This window comes from Arvicanthis niloticus, chromosome 23 (assembly GCF_011762505.2).
Source record: "Arvicanthis niloticus isolate mArvNil1 chromosome 23, mArvNil1.pat.X, whole genome shotgun sequence".
NCBI classification, from domain to species: domain Eukaryota; kingdom Metazoa; phylum Chordata; class Mammalia; order Rodentia; family Muridae; genus Arvicanthis; species Arvicanthis niloticus.
The window spans coordinates 6,070,291-6,089,476 of NC_133430.1; the positions used below are offsets into that span (position 1 = coordinate 6,070,291).

The window sequence follows — 19,186 nt, forward strand, 5'->3', positions numbered from 1 at the left end:
GCAGGCTTCCGGCGTGCTTCAAGTGACGTCAGCACGCCACCGTGTGGCGTGGCCAACAGCGCCCCGCCCATACCCGTCCTCTCCTGACCGCCACTTGCAGAGGTGGGGATGCTGGCTGCACTGCAGTGGGACGCAGCCTGCTATCGTGACCGACCTTTCTGTCTTCCCCGCCCTACAAATGTCGGTGGGAGCTGTTCTCTTTTTATTATGGCGCCCAGTGCCTGTGTGTCCGATGTGTCCCTTGTAGTCGCATACCTGGCCCGGGAGTAAGTCCACAGCCACGGTGCTGGCCCCTCATCCCACACCTTCCGGCCCTGGTTCCTTGCGTTCCTATTGGATACTTTCTCAAGACTGGAAGCTATGGGAAAAAGTCTGTCTAGCTGATTTAGTCCAGTTCCACATTCCCTTGTGGAAGAATGAGCGTCTACGACCTGCAAAGTAGGAGAGTCACCGTCCTGCTTCATGTGCTCACAATCTGGGGCCTGGTCACCAGCCGATCCCAAGGCAGAGCAGGGTCAGTCTTGGTCATGGACAGGCAGAGTCTCACAGGCTCCTGTAGGGCACTGACGAACTAACCTGGCCCCTCTCCCAGCCCCTAGCCATAGCAATCCTTGGTCCTTTCCCATCTGTCCCCATTCTGAGCTTCATAAAGTCAGCCTTCAGCCGTCATATCTCTACCCGAGTCACTCCAGACTAACAGCCGTTTAACAACCTCCCCTGAGAAAGAGGTGGGTCAGGCCTGCATCTGAACCCAACTTCAGCCCCTTCATCTGTACTCACACCTCCCCCCCGGACTTCCCTAGGCCCTGCTCTGCCCTTCGTATGAATTACTCAGTCCCTCATTTCCTGCCTCCTCAGAAGAACTACTGGAAAATTTGATTTAAAAGTGACAAGATGAGATCATTCGCTGCGTCTTGGACCGCAGCCTCCCCCATTCCCCTGGGCAGGCGAGCCTGGCACTGTTCTCTGAGCCCTGCAGGCAGAGAGCTCAGGACTATGGCTTGGCGCAGCTATTCCCTGGTTTCACAGCGGCCCAGTCGGATGGCGCAGACGCCGTCTGTGTTTGCAGACACTGGCTTCTGTTTGCCCCACTATGACCCAGCAGGTCCTGCTCTCTGTCCATTCTCGATGCTCCAGTTTCTCTCACCTACTCCCCTTGCTGATTTTCTTGGGAGCTGGAAGGACAGGAAGACTGAGGCCTGGCCTCACAGTGGGACGCAGTGGGAAAGGAGTGGGGTTGCAGCGGGTCTTCCCACCCTTAGTATCTCCCCATGTTTGTCTGGGTTTCAGCTCTGAAGGAAGACTTCAGAGCACAAAAGGATCTGGTTCTTGAGTCACAGGTTCCTGTTGGGGTGATCTGTGTGACTGGTGAGCTGAATGATGGTCCCCAAAGATGTCTACATTATAATCTCCAGAAGCCATGAATATGGAACCTTAAAAAAAATGGATGGGTGTTCTGTATGTAACTAAAGAGGCAAGAAAGCTGGGTGTGGTGGCACAGGCCTGGCACACCAGCACTGAGAAAGCTGAGGCAGGAGGATCAAGAGTTAGAAGCCAGCCTAAGCTACACAGCGAGTCTGAGACTAGCCTGGGCTAAATGGTGAGGCCCTGTCTAGACGGAGGGAGGAAAAGAGAGACAGGTGGAGAGAGGTGTGTGAAAACCTGTGTTGGAGAACAGGGGAGCAGCATCCCAAGGCCCAGAGCAGCAACCATGCCAGCACCCCAGATAAGCAGAGTGAGTGCATGTCATTTTAGCTTGGTCCATTAGTGATATATTTTTTTGTAGCAAACATGACAAACCGATAGACCTGGGTGACCCCTGGGGACCCCACTGAAGAGGCACCGCCCTGAGGAATGGGCAGAGGCAGCTCTAACATGGGTGCCTAGTGCTGAGTGAAGGAGATCAGACAACCCAGGTAGGTGGGCAAAGGAGGCAGTGGTTCTACTTAGATCCATCAGAGCATGCGGGCTAGAGGGTCGAAGGGCCCTAATGCAAGCTGGGAGCAGGTGGGCCGAGTCCTGAGTGGCCATGAAGGGGCAGAGCCAGTGTGCCAGGGGAAAGAGCCCTGACTGCCGCCCAATCCCTCACTCGTACCTCCCTCTCTCCCTAGTTCTTCTGCCCCAGGGTGGTGCTGCTTTGCCCAAAGTCTAGAGTCAACTTGGTGCCTCCCAGGTCACCTGACAGTAAGGGCTGGTTGAACACGCTGTCCCAGAAATCACTGGGATCTTCCAGTGAGGTGGGAGGGGTCACATCCCTGCCTCTGTGACTGTGGCTTCTGGACAGTAGGGCCAGTCCAGAGCTGCCCCAAGTCCCAGGCTGGTAGGCTTAGTCAACTGCTTTAGGGGCAGCAGGATACTCCAATATGTCCCACTAACTCCTCCTTCCCTAATCCATGCTGTGTTCTGAGCTACAGGGACACAGGAATGGGGAGGAGCTGGGGGCCATGCTGAGCCGAAGCAATTAGAAGCAGGGCCCTTGTGGTCAGGGACTCTGGGCAAAGGCCTCCCACCGACTTATGACAGCCCTCAGCCCATGGACCTGCAGGCTTGGAACCTGCAGCTAAGGAGAGGACGGAAGTAGGCAGGGTGGGCTTATGGGAAGAGTGGTCACAGATGCCACCACCTTCTGCATGCCTGTAGGCTAGGGCTGGGCAGGGCCATGATGATAGCAAAACTATTTTTGCCGTGTCGCTGCAGCTGCTGCAGGATGCATCAATCATTGATGCTCTGGGCATCGCGGCCAGCTTTCCGGGAGAGGCAGTGGGAGGGTCAGAGAGTGAGGTAGCCATGACCGTATCAGGCCTGACCCCTTCGGTACCTCCAGCCCTTGGGACCTAGCTTGGGTGGTCGTGGCAGGAGAACATGGGCTGCACAGCACCCGAGTTGATGTTTAGAAGGGGGTGAGAAGTCTTTGTGTGCCGGCTATGGCTGTGAATTGGGTCGTTTCCCCACATGCTGGGCAGGGGGTATCAATTCCTGAGCTAGCCTTTGCTACAGGAGCCTTCCCCAGCAGGGCACCTGTCTCCAGAGGAGAACGTGGGGGATGGACTGGGGTACCGGGAACTCCTGGCAGCACATTGCTCTGCAGCAGAAGATGGCCAGGCTTTAGAGTGGGGGAGGGGACAGCAGATGGAACATGGGGGGGGGGTTCCCACCACACACACTTTCCTCCCCTGTTCCTGTCCCCTGTGACCCCCCAGGACTACGTTTAGGCTTCTGAATAGGACGAGTCTAACTGGGCCCTGGAGAGCTAAGGCTGACTTGTAGCTGGTCCGCCCAGGTAGATGCAGCCTGGCCTCTGGGACAAGATCGTCTGAAGTCACAGCGAGTGAAGCACAGCCTGTGAGGCCCCGGGAACACGACTCAGGAGTGAGCACGTGGCCTCCCATATTGTGTTGTACACACCTGTGAACACAAACCTGAGAGCATGCACTCTGTGTGTGCCTGTCTGTGTATACTGGGACAAATCCGAGGTGGCCCATGGTGTGTGTACAGTCTTGTTTTTCTTCTATGGCTCTTCCATGAGGTGGAAAGCTCTTCAGGCAGATACTCCAAAGTGTCCGTCCTCACACTGTCTGTAGTCTGGCCTCTAGTCTAAGCTGGAATCCCCATGTTAGGTGCCCCCTTGCCTTGACAGTCAAGCTCCAGTGCTAGACCCCAGCAGAGATGGATCTACCGACCAGCCCTGAGCCTGGGAGTAGGTAAGAGAAGGGAGAGCCCTTGGGTCCCTACCCTGCATCCTGGGTCTGGGGCCTAAGCCAACTCTGAAACGACTCTCGGGGCTGCAGGTGCGTTTGGTAGTTAGCTGCCTTGCCCTTTTCTCAAGCCCTGTCTGGGCCGATGCAGACACTTCTGGTACCTTCTCACTGGGTCAAGGGTATACAGGCCCAGTGGAGGAAGCTCAAGAGGGCCTCTGGTGTCTCAAGGGGGCCTCATTACCAAGCACAACTCTGCTAATGCTGCCCCCCCTGTACTGACAGTGTCAAGTGGGAAGCTGCAGGCACACCCAGGTACCCCTTACCTAGTACCATGCTCCTGACATGACAGCATCAGGCCTGTCCTGTTTGCCCCTGCATAGCTTGAATCACACCCACTTCCCCACAAAGCTAACGGGAGCCACCATATTGCCAGGCAGATCATGCTAGACAATCCAAATATGTCACAGAGTCTGGGACCCCAAGACCACTTTACTTGAACTCCATTGCCCAGAGGTAAGAGACACAGCTGGGTTTGCACCCAAAGGTCTTTGGTGATACAAAACTGCACCTTTTCCCAAAGCCTTTGCTCCTCTCAGACTCTGAAGCCAGATTCAGTCACACTGGATCTTCCAGCCTACCCAGCAGACACAGGGATGTACCCTGGAACACAGAGACCCAAACACCCAGGGACAAGGCAGTGTTCTTCATCCAGCGCATTTCTCCAGGGGGAGGAGACGTGTGTCCCACCAAGGGAGGGCTTGGCCCATTCGGTAGCAGGAGAAGGCTGCCAGGGCTCCTTCCCGGCAGTGACTCGTGTCTGTCTGACCTGCATGTGACTGGCAGTGTGCCCAGCACTGCAGCCCGGCTAGCGGGAACTGCCGTGAGCGACTGAGTCATGCTGAGGCTCACTGGCTCACCTGGGCCCTGACTTCTGTGGGCAGTTCCCGCTTGTACCTAAGACTGTGCACACCGTGTGCATGTGCACGTGCATCTGTGGTCTTTTACACTTATTATCTGCATATGCAGGTGTGTGTGTGTGTGTGTGTATACCAGGACAAAGCCAACCTGGCCCGAGCTGTGTGTGCTGGTGTGACTGTGTGATTTTGATCTTGTGTCTGTGCGGCCCTTCTTCCACAGGCTAGCCTCTCCTGCCCCTGCCCCGTTCCCCCCCCCCCCCCCGCTCTATCTTCCCTCCCTAGGAAAAAGTGGTGTGCATACCCCTCTGTCCACCCGGCATGGCCAGCACAGTGTCAGGAACATGTTTCCCGCTCAGTTCTGCACCAGGCTGGACTCAGCTTCTGTGGAAACAGCTCTTGGACCTTTTCCTCCCCCAGATATGTTCCCTGGCATGGATGGCACCCAGGTAGAGGCCAGTGAGACCCTGCCCTCCCCTGTCAAGGTCTTACCCAGTCCTCTTAGTTAGCAACCAGATGTTCCAGGACCATTGAAGTCTCACCCAACCCCACTGCCCTAATTCAGCTGCTCTTGATTTACAGAACACCTCCCCCAGGCTTCGACCTGGACCCTTGACAGAGCCACGCCCCCACCCCCTGCCCCTTAGTCCTAGTCCAAGCAGGCTTTTTCCAGCCCCTGCTGTCTTCCTCATCCTGAGAACCCATGTCACGTCTCCAGTGACAGATCCTGCTCACAGCTTACCCTAAGCTTCCAGGAACCTTTCAGGGACCCTCCCTAGGCAGACTTCTAGAACAGCCCTGAAGAGGGTCTCATTTGTACCTTTGCTGTCTTGCAGCCCAGGGGCTATGGCCACGTCCCCAGCCGCCAGGCTTCCTACAAAACCATTAAAAGGATAAATCTTGACTTGGGGCTGCAGGATGGCTCCAGCTCTGGTCCTGCCCTCCTCGATGGCCTCCAGAGGATCTGCCCAGGGCTACCCTCTCCAAACTAGCGACTTCTAGCATCTGCTGCCCCTCTTTTCTCTTTTGCCCCTGAACCCCATCTTTTCCTCAGGAATTCAGGTTGCGAGCAATCATTTCCCTGGACTCCCGGGCTCCCCTGTTACTACTTCCCCAAGCGGGATATAAAGTAGCCCTGGATTTCGGGTCCAGGGATCCGGTGGCCCCTGGATCGCTGCTCTAGAAATGTAATCTGGAGGAGGGCGGGGAGGAGGGCTAGGGGTGGGGCGGACCACCAGGGCCTGGGTCCGACAGGGCGGGGCCGTCATGGGGCGGGGTCGCGGCTGCAGCCACCAATGGGCTGAATGAGACCGGCGGCACCGCTCGCGTCGCCCTTTCGGAGTGGTCAGCACCGGCTGGGCGGGCCGGGGCGGGGCCGGAGCCAAGGTCTGGAGGTACCCCAAGAGTTAGCTGCAGTCACAGCCCGGCTGCCCGCGGCAGCACCGGGCAGCGAGGCCGTGGGCACCGCCCTTCTCCTGGCGCATCAGCTCCGGGATCCCGACTGGATGCGCAGGGCCACCGCTGGCCCGCACCACAAGCCGCCAAGATGTGCGACTGCTTCCACGTGGTGCTGCCCACCTGGCCCGGAGCCCCCGGCAGTGGTGCGCCTCATCCCCGCCTGCAGCCCGCTTCCCTCGGGCGGGTGGGCTCTGCGGGCGTGACGGGGGCGCGCAGTGCGGGACAGGCTGCGCGCGTCAGGAAGGGCAGGAGAGACGGATAGGGGCTGGCGGGCGGGCGGGCGGGCGGGCGGGCGGGCGGGCGGGTCTCGCGTGCTTTCGGACCTTTGCTGGATCTGTGGGTCTCTGCATCTCGCTTGCACTTGTGCCTACCTCATGCTTTTACCCCCCCCCCCCCCATCTCTTTAGCGCACTTTGTTCCTCGGGTTTCCATTACTCTGTGTGGCTCCCTGCACGCCGAACTCTCTCGTTGTCACTGTCTCTTCCCTTTTCATCGCGATCCTCCAGTAACCCTTTGGGACGCTCCCTTGCCTAGTAAGGCAGCTTCGGAGGCAGGTGTGCTTCATACTGGATGGAACAGGCCCAAGGCGAGCAGGAGTCAGTCCTGGGCTAGGAGACCTGCTGCTAGCTCTAGCTTCTGACCTGCTTTTTAGGGGACCATCCTTGACTAGACCAGGACTTAGGTCGGGGCTAACAGGCTATGCGCTGTGCTGGATCCATCGTGTGGCTACTATGTATGTGGGTGACAAACTAGGTGTGGCTGGGGCAGGGGTGGTTTTGAGGTCTGGGCTTTCTAAGGGATCTGAGTAGGGTCCTGTTCACTAGTCAAGGGAAATTGACCCTCACCCTCACCCTAGGATGGTCAGTGCCTCTCTCGCTGAGCATCTGTGGCAGAGTGGGTACCTGGTGCTTTTTACCCGATGGTTCTTGTCCTAGCCTGGGCCTACCTCTGGTGACTTCGAGGGTGGGGTGGAGTAGCAAGAAACTGCCCTTCAGACTCTGGGTCATTAATGCAGCAGCCTGGCCACACCCAGGGCACCTGGCCAGGGGATTGGGACAGAGGAGCTGCACTGGTCCAGACTGGACCCCTCTGCACTGGTAGAGGCTGGATCCCTCTGCAGTAGTACAGGCTGGACTCTTCTCTTTGGAGAAGACAGTTGATAACAGTTTTGACTATGAGGCTGTTCAAGGTGCAGAGTGCTATGCGGAGGGTGGCCCTGCCTGCCATCCTCTGTACCCAGAGTGGGGTCACCATAATCCTCCCTGAGGCCCATTTGTCCTGTGTGGACTGAGGTCTGGGACTCTTCCAGAACCTTTTGCTATTCCAGGGGTCCTCCTGATGGGACTCTCCCACACACAGATGGGAGCCCAAGGGCCCTGACCACCCCCCCCCAACAGTGATAGAAATGATGCCCTCCCCTCTCTCTCAATGCCCATACTGGTCCTGACCCACAGATTGGTCTTCCCAGAGGGAGAAAACCCAAGGCTGCTCTGTCTCCAGTTTTCCTGAGTGGCTTCCTTAATCTCAGGTTCAGGTTAGGGACCGTTTTACCCACAGCCCGCATCCTGCCCCCTGAGGCTGGACCTAGCCCAGTCAAGGATGTTTCTTCCCGTTTTTTTAACTGGTGGCTCCCTGATGGGTCTGGAACAGTTTCTCCTTGTGTCCACCTGCCCTTAGAGAGTAACAGTGGCCTCTAGTGCAGCTCTGGTAGGATGCTTTTAGGATAAGGGATTGGAGAGTTCTGCCTAAGCTATCCTCAATCCTGTACAGGGGGCCCAGGAATATTCACTCTTCCCAAGGACTGAGGAGGAGGATTGGGATCAGGCCTTTTCCAGATGTAGCCCACTCACAACAGGTCAGAGTTGCCCTCCTCTGTCAGTCTCTGGTGCCCACCCCTGGCAGCTCTCCACCTCCTACAGCCCAGGGAGAGCCCTGTCTCAGTCTTTTTGCGCAGAGGTTGCCCCCTGGTGGCCATCCTGGGAACGCACCTACACAAGATTGGATGAGGGTGGGGTGGGTGCTGTAGTGCTGTATACACCCAACCCAGGAGTGCCCAAGTACCTTTACCCACAGTGAGATGGACCTCACACTGATTCTGATTGACATGTTTGCCCCCAGAGATGCTGGGTGCCATACCTCTCAGGGCATGTGGGTTTCTTCCCAGAGGCAGAGCTGAACCCCAGACAGAGTGACAGGGAATCATGGTTTCAAAGCTGTGACCCCTGTGCTGCACCTGCATGAACCTGGCACAGCCTAGGCACTAACTGCCAACACACTTCAAGAAATTACTGCTGGATCTGGGGAGTCCCTAGGTGCTGTGACATCATGAGGGGGCATCTGGATGTTCTTTCTTTGGGCTTGGGGGCCAGGGTGTGACTAGGTCCTTTCCCCAAAGAGTATAGGGTCAGGGCAACTGTTTAGGGGTTCAGCCTTGGGGTTGGGGTGTAGGTCCAGATCTGACATTTGTGCTCAGGAGTGCCTGGGCATCCATGTTGAGAGACAGAGAGAGGGGGGAGGAAGAGAGAAAAAGAAAGGAGAGAGAGAGAGAGAGAGAGAGAGAGAGAGAGAGAGAGAGAAGAAGAAGAAGAAGAAGAAGAAGAAGAAGAAGAAGAAGAAGAAGAAGAGGAGGAGGAGGAGGAGGAGGAGGAGGAGGAGGAGGAGGAGGAGGAGGAGGAGGAGGAGGAGAGGGAGAGGAAGAGAGGGAGAGAGTACTGTACCTCAGAGAGGACACATGCTAGTTCTGCTCTGTCATTTCCTGGGCAGGGTTGCCCACACTGGTGGGAATCTCTGTTCCTTTTCTGAAGCTGGGGCACTGAAGCAGGGAGCAGGGATGCTGAGCATAGTGGGACTCTCTGGGCGCCCAGCCAAGACACAGGCATATTCCTTGAGAGATGATAGGTGGTTCTGAAAGGTACTAACTCTGTCCTGCACTACCAGGCAGGACACAAAAGGGGCTGGGCTCTGGTGGCCCCAGCTCAGCCTGGATAGATCCATGGTGGGACAGGCACTGAAGAGGAAGCAGTGGAGGGCACCCGAGATAATCACTTTCTCCTAGAATGGAGACAGAGTAAAGACGTAGGGGACTCTGTCTCGCTCAGTCTCTCTCTCTCCCCAGTCTTCCTCTCTTGCGCGTGCACTTTCTCTCTCTCTCTCGCTCTCTCACTATCTTTCTTGCTTTCTCGCTCTCTCACCCTCTATCTCTCTCGCTCGCTCGCTCGCTCTCCCTCTCCCTCCCTCTCTCTCTCTGTCTATTTTCAAGACAGGGTTTCCCTGCATAGCCTTGGCTGTTCTGGAACTTGTTCTGTAGACCAGGCTGGCCTTGAACTCAGATTCCCCTGACTCTGCTGGGATCGTAGAGCTGGGATTAAAGGTGTACATCTCGACTGCCCAGTAAGGCTCGTTATTTGGATGGCTTCCATGACAGGACTGGGCTTCATCCTGCTCCCCCCAAGCCACAGGCTGCGTCTGCTTTTATCAGCCAAGAAAGAGACTGTTTGGGCTTGAGAGTAGACAGGAAGATTGAGGGGCAGATCCTCTAGCTTCCCAACCTCCTGGGCCCTGGCAGCCGTGCCCACCTCCATCTGGGCTGGGCCTGTAGTGGGAAAGCCTTTACTCTCCTTTCTGCCTAGAAACCATCTTCTGTCCTGGGCTAAACTAGTTGTTGACCCTGCTGGGAGCATTTTACTCCTGTGCTCTGTGCCCTTCCTTCTGTGACCTCCTCCACACCTTTTACTGAAGATGTTTGTGTTTCAGGTGCAGCTTGGGTTGGCTTGGCTGGGGAGGAGGGGCTCGAGCCGTGGCAGAGACAGTGAGACTCATATCTACCTGGGCATCACTGCCACCCAGGAGCAAAACGCCACGATCTCGACAGCCTTGATCCCTGCCCAGGAGGAGGCAGATCCTGCACTCAGGGATGGTGTGAGAGATGCCCACTCATCTCTGCCTGTCTGTTTATCTATCCGTATCTGAGAGCTGGTACCACTATACCTGAGAGGTCCCAAAACTTCGGGGGGAGAGCAGACAGACAGAGGATACATGGAGGAGTCACCGAGGGCTCAGAGTCCATGAGGAGAGAGAGCACAGGCAACAGTACCTCTGCTCACCAGGCTGAATCTGGGTAGGGGCCAGGGGCCAGGGAACTGGAGTTGAACAGTGGGAAAGGTGTATCTGAGAGCTCAGAGAGGCTTAGTTTGGACCAGAGTCCTAGGTGGAAACATTGAACTCCCGATTTTGGACCCCACTCTCAGGGAAGCTGCTATCCTATGAAGGGCATTTCTCTAGGGGCCCTGTCTTCCTGTCCTCTGCCTCTGCCTCTGGGTTTCCCTTTATTTTTCTTTTTTTGGAAGTCACAGGCCAAGAGAGCCAAGGCCTGCCTTGCTAGGATAAATATTTAATAGTCAGAAGCACTTTCTCAGACGGAAAATTGGATCTGGGCCCAGGAGGCCTGGGGCAGGAGGCTGTGTTCCCCACTCCCCACACCCCACACATGGCAGAAACACCCCCAGCCACTCCTGCCTCTGGCTGCGAGCTCGTCCCTGGCCAGCACGCTGCAGTACACACCTGGCCCCAACATGTACACGTGAGGATAGAGGACAGAGCTGAGGCCCCTCTGCGAGGATCCTGGCTGTGGACTTAGTCCTTTTATCCCAATGGCGGGCAGAGTGGCCGGGTGTTGTGAGGCAGTCTGGAAAGGGACCTCGGGTCAGTTTCCTGCCTCAGTACAGTGCAGGCAGCAAGGGCTCAAACAGCTGGACCTGAGCCTCCTCAGGTTGTCACTTGCTCCTTAGGGGCTGCCCAGCACCAGGATTTGCAAGTGCAGGTGACTCAGCCCCTCCCAGTGGAGTCTGGGCCCCTGCTTGCTGCAAAGCAGAGGTCAGAGCAGAAGGCAGCCAGCAGGCACTGCGCTCCAGTTGCCTTGTCCCTCCCATGCCTTCTTGGATCCCCCAGCAGCCCTTGTTTCCTGAGAGCTGGACCCTCTGTGGGAGGAAGAAGGGTAGCCTATCACAGATGCCTGGCCGGCAGCCCACTACTGGGTGGCTCCTTTATTGGCAGGTCTTGCTAGAGGGTGGGCCGGCAGCCGCAGCACCCAGACCGTGCTGTGACGCATCCCCTGGGAATGCCCTCGGCTGAGTCACTAGCAGCTGCCCCCAGCCCCACCCGGTCTCGTCACTGCCAAGTTCCCACGTTGTCAAAGAGCTGGGCTGGGGTCCTGGCAGCTTCTAGCAGGCTTGCCTGTGCAGTAGGCGTGACTTGAGACATCCGGACACCTGGGTCTGTGACTCAGCAGATGTCCACTGCTCTCCACAGACTCAACCTGACCATTGAGGTCTGTGACGTGGAGTCAAGGATTGATCAGGGTGTGTGGGCATCCTTAGGATCTGAGGTAGGCAAAGCCTGCTGAGAGTCGCATGAACCCCTCTGGGTTGGATATGGACAAGGGTCCCCTAAAGTCACAATTCCGACTCTTCCTACCATCACCTGCCCCAAACCCTGTCATCTCCGAGCCATCTGTGCAGCGGTGTGGTGCCCCTTAGCTAGGAGCTTTGGGTGGGATGGGAATGGCAGTACTTTTTTTTTTTTTCAGCAGAATCCGTGCTAGGGGATCATGACCTGCTCAGGTAGAGATGACTCTGCCACCCAGTAGCAGGTCCCCTCGCAGGGACCCTCCCTCTGGCTACAGTGAGGTGGGACCTAGAGTAAGGCTATTGCTGTGGTGGTGATCACAGATTCTCAGGTGGGTGGGGCAAGGGACAGAAGAAGAAGGGAGTGAGAAGACACTGTGGGCCTCCCGGGCAGAGGGTACTGACTAGGTGGACGGCCAGGCTCAGGAGAACCCAGTGGCAGCGGGAGAGCTTCTCCGGGACAGCATCTCCCGCCTCATGCCAGCTCTGCGCCCCAACTTGCAGCTCTCTGCTGATTCAGCCAGCCTTGCTCCACCTAGAGCTGACAGTTTGGCTTGGTGTCAGGCAGTAAACAGAGTTCCCAGGTGAGAGCTGCCTGGGAGTGGGGCCCTGGAGTAGGAGGCGGGGAGAGGACCTAGCCAGCTCCCTTGGCCACATAAATAGAGTTGTTTTCTACATCCACGACCGTTAGGTTTTCAGGCCAAGGTTGGGGGAAGGAAGCCTGTCCAGACTGAGGCTATCCCTGAAGTCTCTTTGCCCATGTGCCCACCAGTGACCCCTGCCTTCTCCCATCCCTGGGCTATCTCAGGCTGCTCTTGACTTCTTGACCTCAGTTGAGGGCCTCGCTTACCACTTCCAGTGGTTCTCATTTCTGGGCTGTTATGCTGATCTGGGGTCTGGTGTGTTTCGCAGGACTGACCCTCTTGACCACTCCCTGTCCTAGACCCCTTAGCTTAGCTGTGTGAGACTGGCTGCAGCCTGCCCTGGGATCCCAGCAGAGCAACATCGAGTACACCCCGTGGCTCCTGCCTCGGCCTGCTGGCCACCTAGAGCAAGCAGGGACTGAGAGTAGAGCCAGTATGAGGTGAGAGGGAACGGATCCGAGCAATGGGAGACTTGGGAGCTGAAGCCCAAGGATGCAGGTTTCTCAGCCATCACTAATCTCTAAATAATAAGGGTAGACATAAGGTACAAATGTCAGTTTTGAGGTCCAGATACACCTATTTTATGCAGTACCCCTTACCCAGCTACAGGTTGAGGAGATGCAATTTCCCAGAGGTCTAGGAAGGTGTTGTATTGGTTTAATTGGGGGTTGGGGGAAGAGTGTCTCTCATATATATATATATATATATATATATATATATATATATATATATGTATTTAAATTTATTTTATGTATGTGAGTACACTGCCACTGTCTTTAGACACATCAGAAGAGGGCACTGGATCCCATTACAGATGGTTGTGAGCCACCATGTGGATGCTGGGAATTGAACTCAGAACCTTTGGAAGAGTAGTCAGTGCTCTTAACCTCTGAGCCATCTCTCCAGCCCGTTTTTTTCTTTTTTCTTTTTTTTTTTTTCTTTTTCTTTTCTTTTTTTTTTTGACAGGATCTCACTGTGTAGCCCTGCCTGTTCTACTTGCGATGTAGACCAGGGCACTCTCAAACTCACTGAGATCTGCCTGTCTCTATCTCCCAGGTGTGAACCACCTTTCCCTTTCTAGAACCCCCAGCCACCACAGGGGAAACTGAGACCTGAGGCTTGCAAATGGGAGAACCTGCTTCATATCTGTGTATCCACACAACAGGCGGCTGCTTACACAGTAACTGGCTGGGGTAGTGGTTGTGAGTCAGACAGCAGGCGTTTCCTCTTCAGGTCAGCTGCCTGGGCTCGTGGGGGTTGGGGAGCTGGGGTGGGGTCCTTGGCTCCCAGAGATGGAATGGAGCCTGTGAGGGGAACCGCCCACTCCCTCTGGTAGGGTGTGTGTGTGTGTGTGTGTGTGTGTGTGTGTGTGTGTGTGCTGGAGGGGGGGTTGGCAGGGCTCTTAGCCTGGCTGAAGACTTGGGAGGAGGGACAGTGAGGGGAGGGGCTGCGGAGGGGAGGAACTGGTGGGAGGCAACCAGCCCAGGATCTCTTCTAGACAAGTTTGGGAACGTGTCCTCTTCGGAGAAGTGGCTGAACCCTTTCTACACCCTGTCCCCTTGGGCTCAGCCCCGCAGCACCTGCCCCTCTCGCCATTCAGCAGGTCAGAGGGGGCTGGAGGGGCAGCCAGCAAGGGAGGCTGGAGGGGCAGAGCTGGGCTGGGCATCTTCCTCCTGTTCTGCTCCCTGTTGATGTTGAAGGATAGGGGTGTCAGGTCTTTGTGGCTCCAACTAATGTGTGCCAGGGCCAGGCAGGCTGGGTTGGGCAAGTGCTAGCAAGGAGCTGTTTGGACCCCAGATGGCACGAACTAAGAAGGCCTGGAGCAGTACCTCCCGGTTTGCACTGCAGGCCGTGGGCTGCCACAGAACTCCCAGTGCCCGAGCCCTGCCCCTGTCTGGTATACGTAGTAGCTTTTGCTTGGAGAGAGCCTGAGTTGTGAGGGACATTGGTGCCAAAGGGACCAAATAGCTATTTTAATAGCGGGACCCGGAATTGCAAGGTTGGGCCTCGTGGCCTAGGGAGGGGTCCCCAGATTTGCTCCACTGATCTGGTTTGGTGTATAGAAGCCTGGGTGGCCATGGATGTTGCCTCAGACAAGAGCTGAGTTTTACTGGGAGTTCCTAAGGTGGGACTGGAGTTGCAGACTGCCCGCATTGGGTCACACTGTCCCTGATGTGCAGGGTTTTGTCCTTTTACTCAATAGGATCGGGGTAGCTGGTCTATTCTTGGATGGTTGAGGGCGTGGTGGCCATTTCTGCTGGCTTCTGAGTCTTTTGGGATTGATAGGCTAGTATATTTTTTTGTGTTTCAGTTTCTCCAGATGCAGGAGCTGGCCTGGGTCCACCTGCTGCTGTCCCTCTGCACCTTTCTAAGTGTCTGTGCAGGGTGGCTCATGCCATTTTACTTTGATTTTCTGAGGCATGGCATTCCTCAGTAGCCCACACTGGCTCTGGACCCACTGTGCAGCTCTGACTGGCCTTGAGCTTCCTGTCATCTTGTCCCTGCCTCTCGTGTGCCGGGATTCATGGCCACACGCCGTCGCACTCCACCTTGCTGGGAGTTTTGAGCAGTTCATTTTCTCATTTTCTTTTCCTTCCTTAAGTCATTTCTTGTCCTAACGTTTGTTTGTTGTGTACCAAGCTCCCTCCAGGTGCTGGGGAGATGCAGAGGTAACAACAGGACTGCCTCATTGCCGGTGTGTTTGCCTGGGGGCAGGGGGAGGGAGCAGGGCAGCCTATGAAATGTCCAGCATGGGAGAAGGCCTGGGCACAGGGAGAAGCAGTTAACTGAGGCAGGCAGAGAAGTCTTGCATAGATGATTCCAAGAAGCTTGTTTTGGGAGAGAAAAAATGTGAACATTCTCCTGGGCATAGCTGGCCTATGTGGGGAAGAGCTCTGGCCCTGGACTGGGTGGCTCGGCCCTTCGCCCTTCTGAGCTGGCTCTCTTCCTAGTCTCAGACTTATCTCCAGAAGCGTTGGGGGATGGAGTGGGCAGGCCCGCCACTGCCTCGGGTGTTGCTCCACAAGGTCTGAAGGTCTTGTGACAGTCATCCTAGCTTAGCGCTTGCCTTGTGAAGTTCCAGGATGGGGTGAGGCCTGAGAACACGGAAGGTGGGGTGCATGTGAGCCCATGAAAGGCACAGAGATCCCAATCTGAAAGCAGAGGCCTTTCTACTGTGAGCCTGCCCTGGGCCCCAGCTGCCACTGCTGGAAGTTCAGAGGGACACCCCTGACTAGACACATGTGAATGCATGTCTCGGGCTACTGGACAGCTGTGGACCTCTCAGCTACCCTGGTAACATGCAAATGTGCCCACCACCTGGAAGTCAAAGCAGACTGAATGCAAACTCTAGCTTTGTTTAAGTGAATGACCCACCCTCCCTCCATGTTTAAGTGAATGACCCACCCTCCCTCCATGGCCCTGCTGATGGTCGCCAACAGAGAGGTAGTCACAGATTGTGGGGGCAGCATGCCCCTCTATGTAGCCCCTGCCTACCTCCCTCACTCTCCCCTGAGGCTGACATCTTCAGCTTTACCATAAAACAGTTCCTGGAACTCCAGCTTCTCCAAACCAGGGGCTTCCACCACAGCACCTCCGCCGTGCCCCTGCCCAGCCCCACCACACCCTGAGTGCAGGTTTTTGCCCGTAGGAGTGGGAAGCTAATGGCAATGTTTGGGACTGAGCAAAGGGTTTGAGATGTTGAGGAGGGGCCAGGGAATTTGGGGGGAATATCAGGTGACAGTGGCCAGACCTGCTAGGCTTGGCTCAGGTGTGTCCCATTTCCTCCTCTATAAAACGGGGCTTTGGTGACTGTCAACAACCTGTGTCATTATCAAGGTGGCAGTGTTCACAGCTGGGCTGTTTACAGAGCTGCCTTTGAGAGACATATGTGGGCAGGCAGTTAAGGTGCTTCCCTGTCCCCCAGGCCTGGGCGTCGTGTTCTAGGTGGGTGAGGCTGGGCACTCAGACTTACGTCCTTCCCACAGATGGCTGGGGTAGGCAGCCTTCATTCTGCAACCAGTAGGGTTTCCACTGGCCTCTTTGTGCATTCGTGGGCAGGCGTGGCGTAGGGGCGGCTGGGCTCCTGCTAGCCCCCTGGTGGCAAAGTCCATGCCTCCTCTCTGGCAGTTCTTCTCATCCTTATGAGGAAAGGGGGGCTGTGTGGGTGAGATTGTGCATCCAGAAGCTTGCTAAGCCTGAGAAGGGGCCTGAACCCCAGACAGTGGGAGGCCAGGGCTGATTTGTTTCTTGCTTCCTTCCCTCTCTCCCCTCTTGGACTCCCAGCACACAGTGGCCCGACTTTCTAGCTGTCAACGCTTTTCCTCATGGGCTTTTGACACTCACGAGGAGACTTCCCCGAAACAGATTTGGAGTACGGTTTCTCAGGGCTAGGTCACAACCTGGCTGTGTGTGTGTGTGTGTGTGTGTGTGTGTGTGTTTCTTCCATTCCGGGCTCCCATTCGAACCCCAATCTGATCCAGTACTGAGCTTGGGCCCTGGCCAAAGCTCCAGCCTCAGGCAGGGAAACAGGAAGACTTAGGTTTACCTACCCTGGCCTGGCTTCCAGGAAGGGGCGCTAACCCAGGGTCCCTCCTACAGCTCTTAACACATCCCCTGCCCTGTCCCCTTCTCTCTCCATCCCTGAAGTCAATATGTGTCTAGGGTAAAATGTGGATTCTCTGAGCAATCCTGGGAGCCCCAGCATTGGTGGGATGCGTGGACAGAGACTTAGGGTGGGGTGGGGGATGGGGATAGAGCCTGACGGTTGACTGACACAAGGTTCCGGGGATATTTCATTCTTGGGTATTATCTTGTCTACGGTCGGTTTTATGAATGGGGAAATTGAGACTCTGGCTTTGCTGATGTCCTGGAGTCTGTGGTTTAGCCCAAAGAGCAGAGGTAAAGCGAGGATGGGAGCTGGTAGCCCGTCTTTGGTCCTCCCCACCTCTCTTGGGAGGACCAACCCCCAAAGCTCCATCCCTAGCCCTCTTTTTTTTTTTTTTTTTCTTTTTTTTTTTTTTTTTTTTTTTTTTTTTTTTTTTTTTTTTGAGACAGGGTTTCTCTGTGTAGCCCTGGCTGTCCTGGAACTCACTCTGTAGACCAGGCTGGCCTTGAACTCAGAAATCCGCCTGCCTCTGCCTCCCAAGTGCTGGGATTAAAGGCGTGCGCCACCACATCCCTAGCCCTCTTAAGAACCACCTTGCAGAAGAACAGCAGCAAGGAAGGTACGAGGAGAAGCAAGAGTGGCAAGTTCTGATATGCATGCTCCAGGGGTGCTCCAGGGGTGCATCTTGGGCCTGGTGTGTCAGCATGCTTCAGGGGTGGCACTGGGGCCTGGTGTGTCAGGATCCACAGGGTGGCCTTTGTGCACACAGTGGGAATCCCAGGCTCAGAGAGGAGGCAGGTCTGCTCATAGTCAGACAGTACATTATGGCCAGAGCACAGTAGCTACAGCCATAACCCGGCTAGACCCGGCACTCCTTGTCCCCGTGGGAGAGTCATTAAGCCAGTGCACAGGTCTGAATTACTGACAGAGACAGTCTGTGTGACAGGGACTCCACCTCTCAGGACAGGGTGGGGTTGTTTATCTATCTGGAGCACTGATTCCCATGTGGAGGCAGTTCCTGGAGCCCAGGCCCAGCCAGGGTACAGGGCCTATCAGGACTGTTCTTTCTCTGAATATTTAGGAACTTTAAGCTGGATTTCTATGTGTGTTGCGGGGGATGGGGGGGGGGGAGCTTTGTTTGTTTTTTCTAAGTCCCAATAAAACTTTATTTACAAAGGCAGGCAGTGAGAGAGACGAGGCCGCTCACTCACTGCCTTTTGGTCTTCTGGCACAGAGAAGGTTCTTGACTTATATCATTTAGAAAATTTGTAGGGTTCTGGACATGGTAGCGCACATCTTTATTCCCAGTCCTTGGGAGGCAGAGGCAAGCAGATCTCTGTGAGCTCTAGGACAGCCAGGGCACATAGTGAAACCCTGTCTCAAAACAAAAGCAAGGGGCTGGAGAGATGGCTCAGTGGTTAGGAGCACTGACTGCTCTTCCCAGAGGTCCTGAGTTCAATTCCCAGCAACCACATGGTGGCTCACAACCATTCGTAAAGGGACCTGATGTCCTTGTCTGGTGTGTCTGAAGACAGCTATACTTGTATACATAAAATATGTAAATAAATCTTAAAAGAAAGAAATGAAGACAGACAGACAGACAGAAAGTGGTAGGACAGTAACCAGTGACGAACACACGTTGCTGGGACAGCAGAGCATGCTGGAACTACAATGACATGCTGGTGTCTGTTAGCCCTGGAGCTGCAGGGTCACTGGGTAGGCCACAATAGCCTGGGAAGTAGCAGCAGACTGTTTTCCAAATCGTTCACCTCAGCCTAGGATGGGACAGGAATTCCAGCTGCCTACAGCTTCCTCTCCCTCAGCACAGTCATTTCAGCCCCTCTGCTGAGAACAGCATGACAGAACCTCACGTGCTGGGCACGCACTGTGCTAAGCATTGGTCCCACCGTCATACAGTCCTACATCCCACCTGCCCGCCCTCCTTGCTCCTTAACCTCCCTCTCCCAGCGAGTGCCTGCTTCTCGCCTCGCCTTCTCCCGCACTAGGCAGATGTTCCCAGACCTTTGCCCAGTTTTCTATGGGCTTTCACCTTTGTTTTGGTTTGCAAGAATCATTTGTCTTTTCTGGGCGGGAGGCCTATATTTGATGAATGTCTTATAAATATCTTTCCCCATGCTGTGGCATGGATGTTCACAACCTCACGGGTTGGTGTCTTTGCATGATGGAAGCTCTACATTTTAAGGTAGGTTGATTTCTCACTTACTTCGTTTGGGACAATTAAAAGGAGGGTAAAATCACATTTATTGATTGTGTGTGTGTGTGTGTGTGTGTGTGTGTGTGTGTGTAGAAACAGTGTGCCACAGTGTGTGGAGAGATCAGAGAGTCAACTCGTGGGAGTCAGTTCTCTCCCTCCACTGTGTGGGTCCCGGAGATTGAACTTGCGTCATCAGGTTTGGTGACAAACACTTTTACCCAAGGAGCCATCTCCTTGCGCTGATACTTC

General features: G+C 55.4%; 1 protein-coding gene across 1 annotated transcript in view; it reads left to right on the plus strand.

The window, feature by feature from the left end:
- The first annotated feature begins 6,143 nt into the window (after positions 1–6,143).
- Positions 6,144–19,186, plus strand: part of Ahnak2 (AHNAK nucleoprotein 2) — a 39,703-nt gene continuing 26,660 nt past the window's right edge. The window contains exon 1 of the mRNA XM_076922076.1: positions 6,144–6,213. Coding sequence (XP_076778191.1) covers positions 6,159–6,213 — 55 coding nt within the window. The 5' untranslated portion in view covers positions 6,144–6,158. The remainder of the gene's footprint in view (positions 6,214–19,186) is intronic.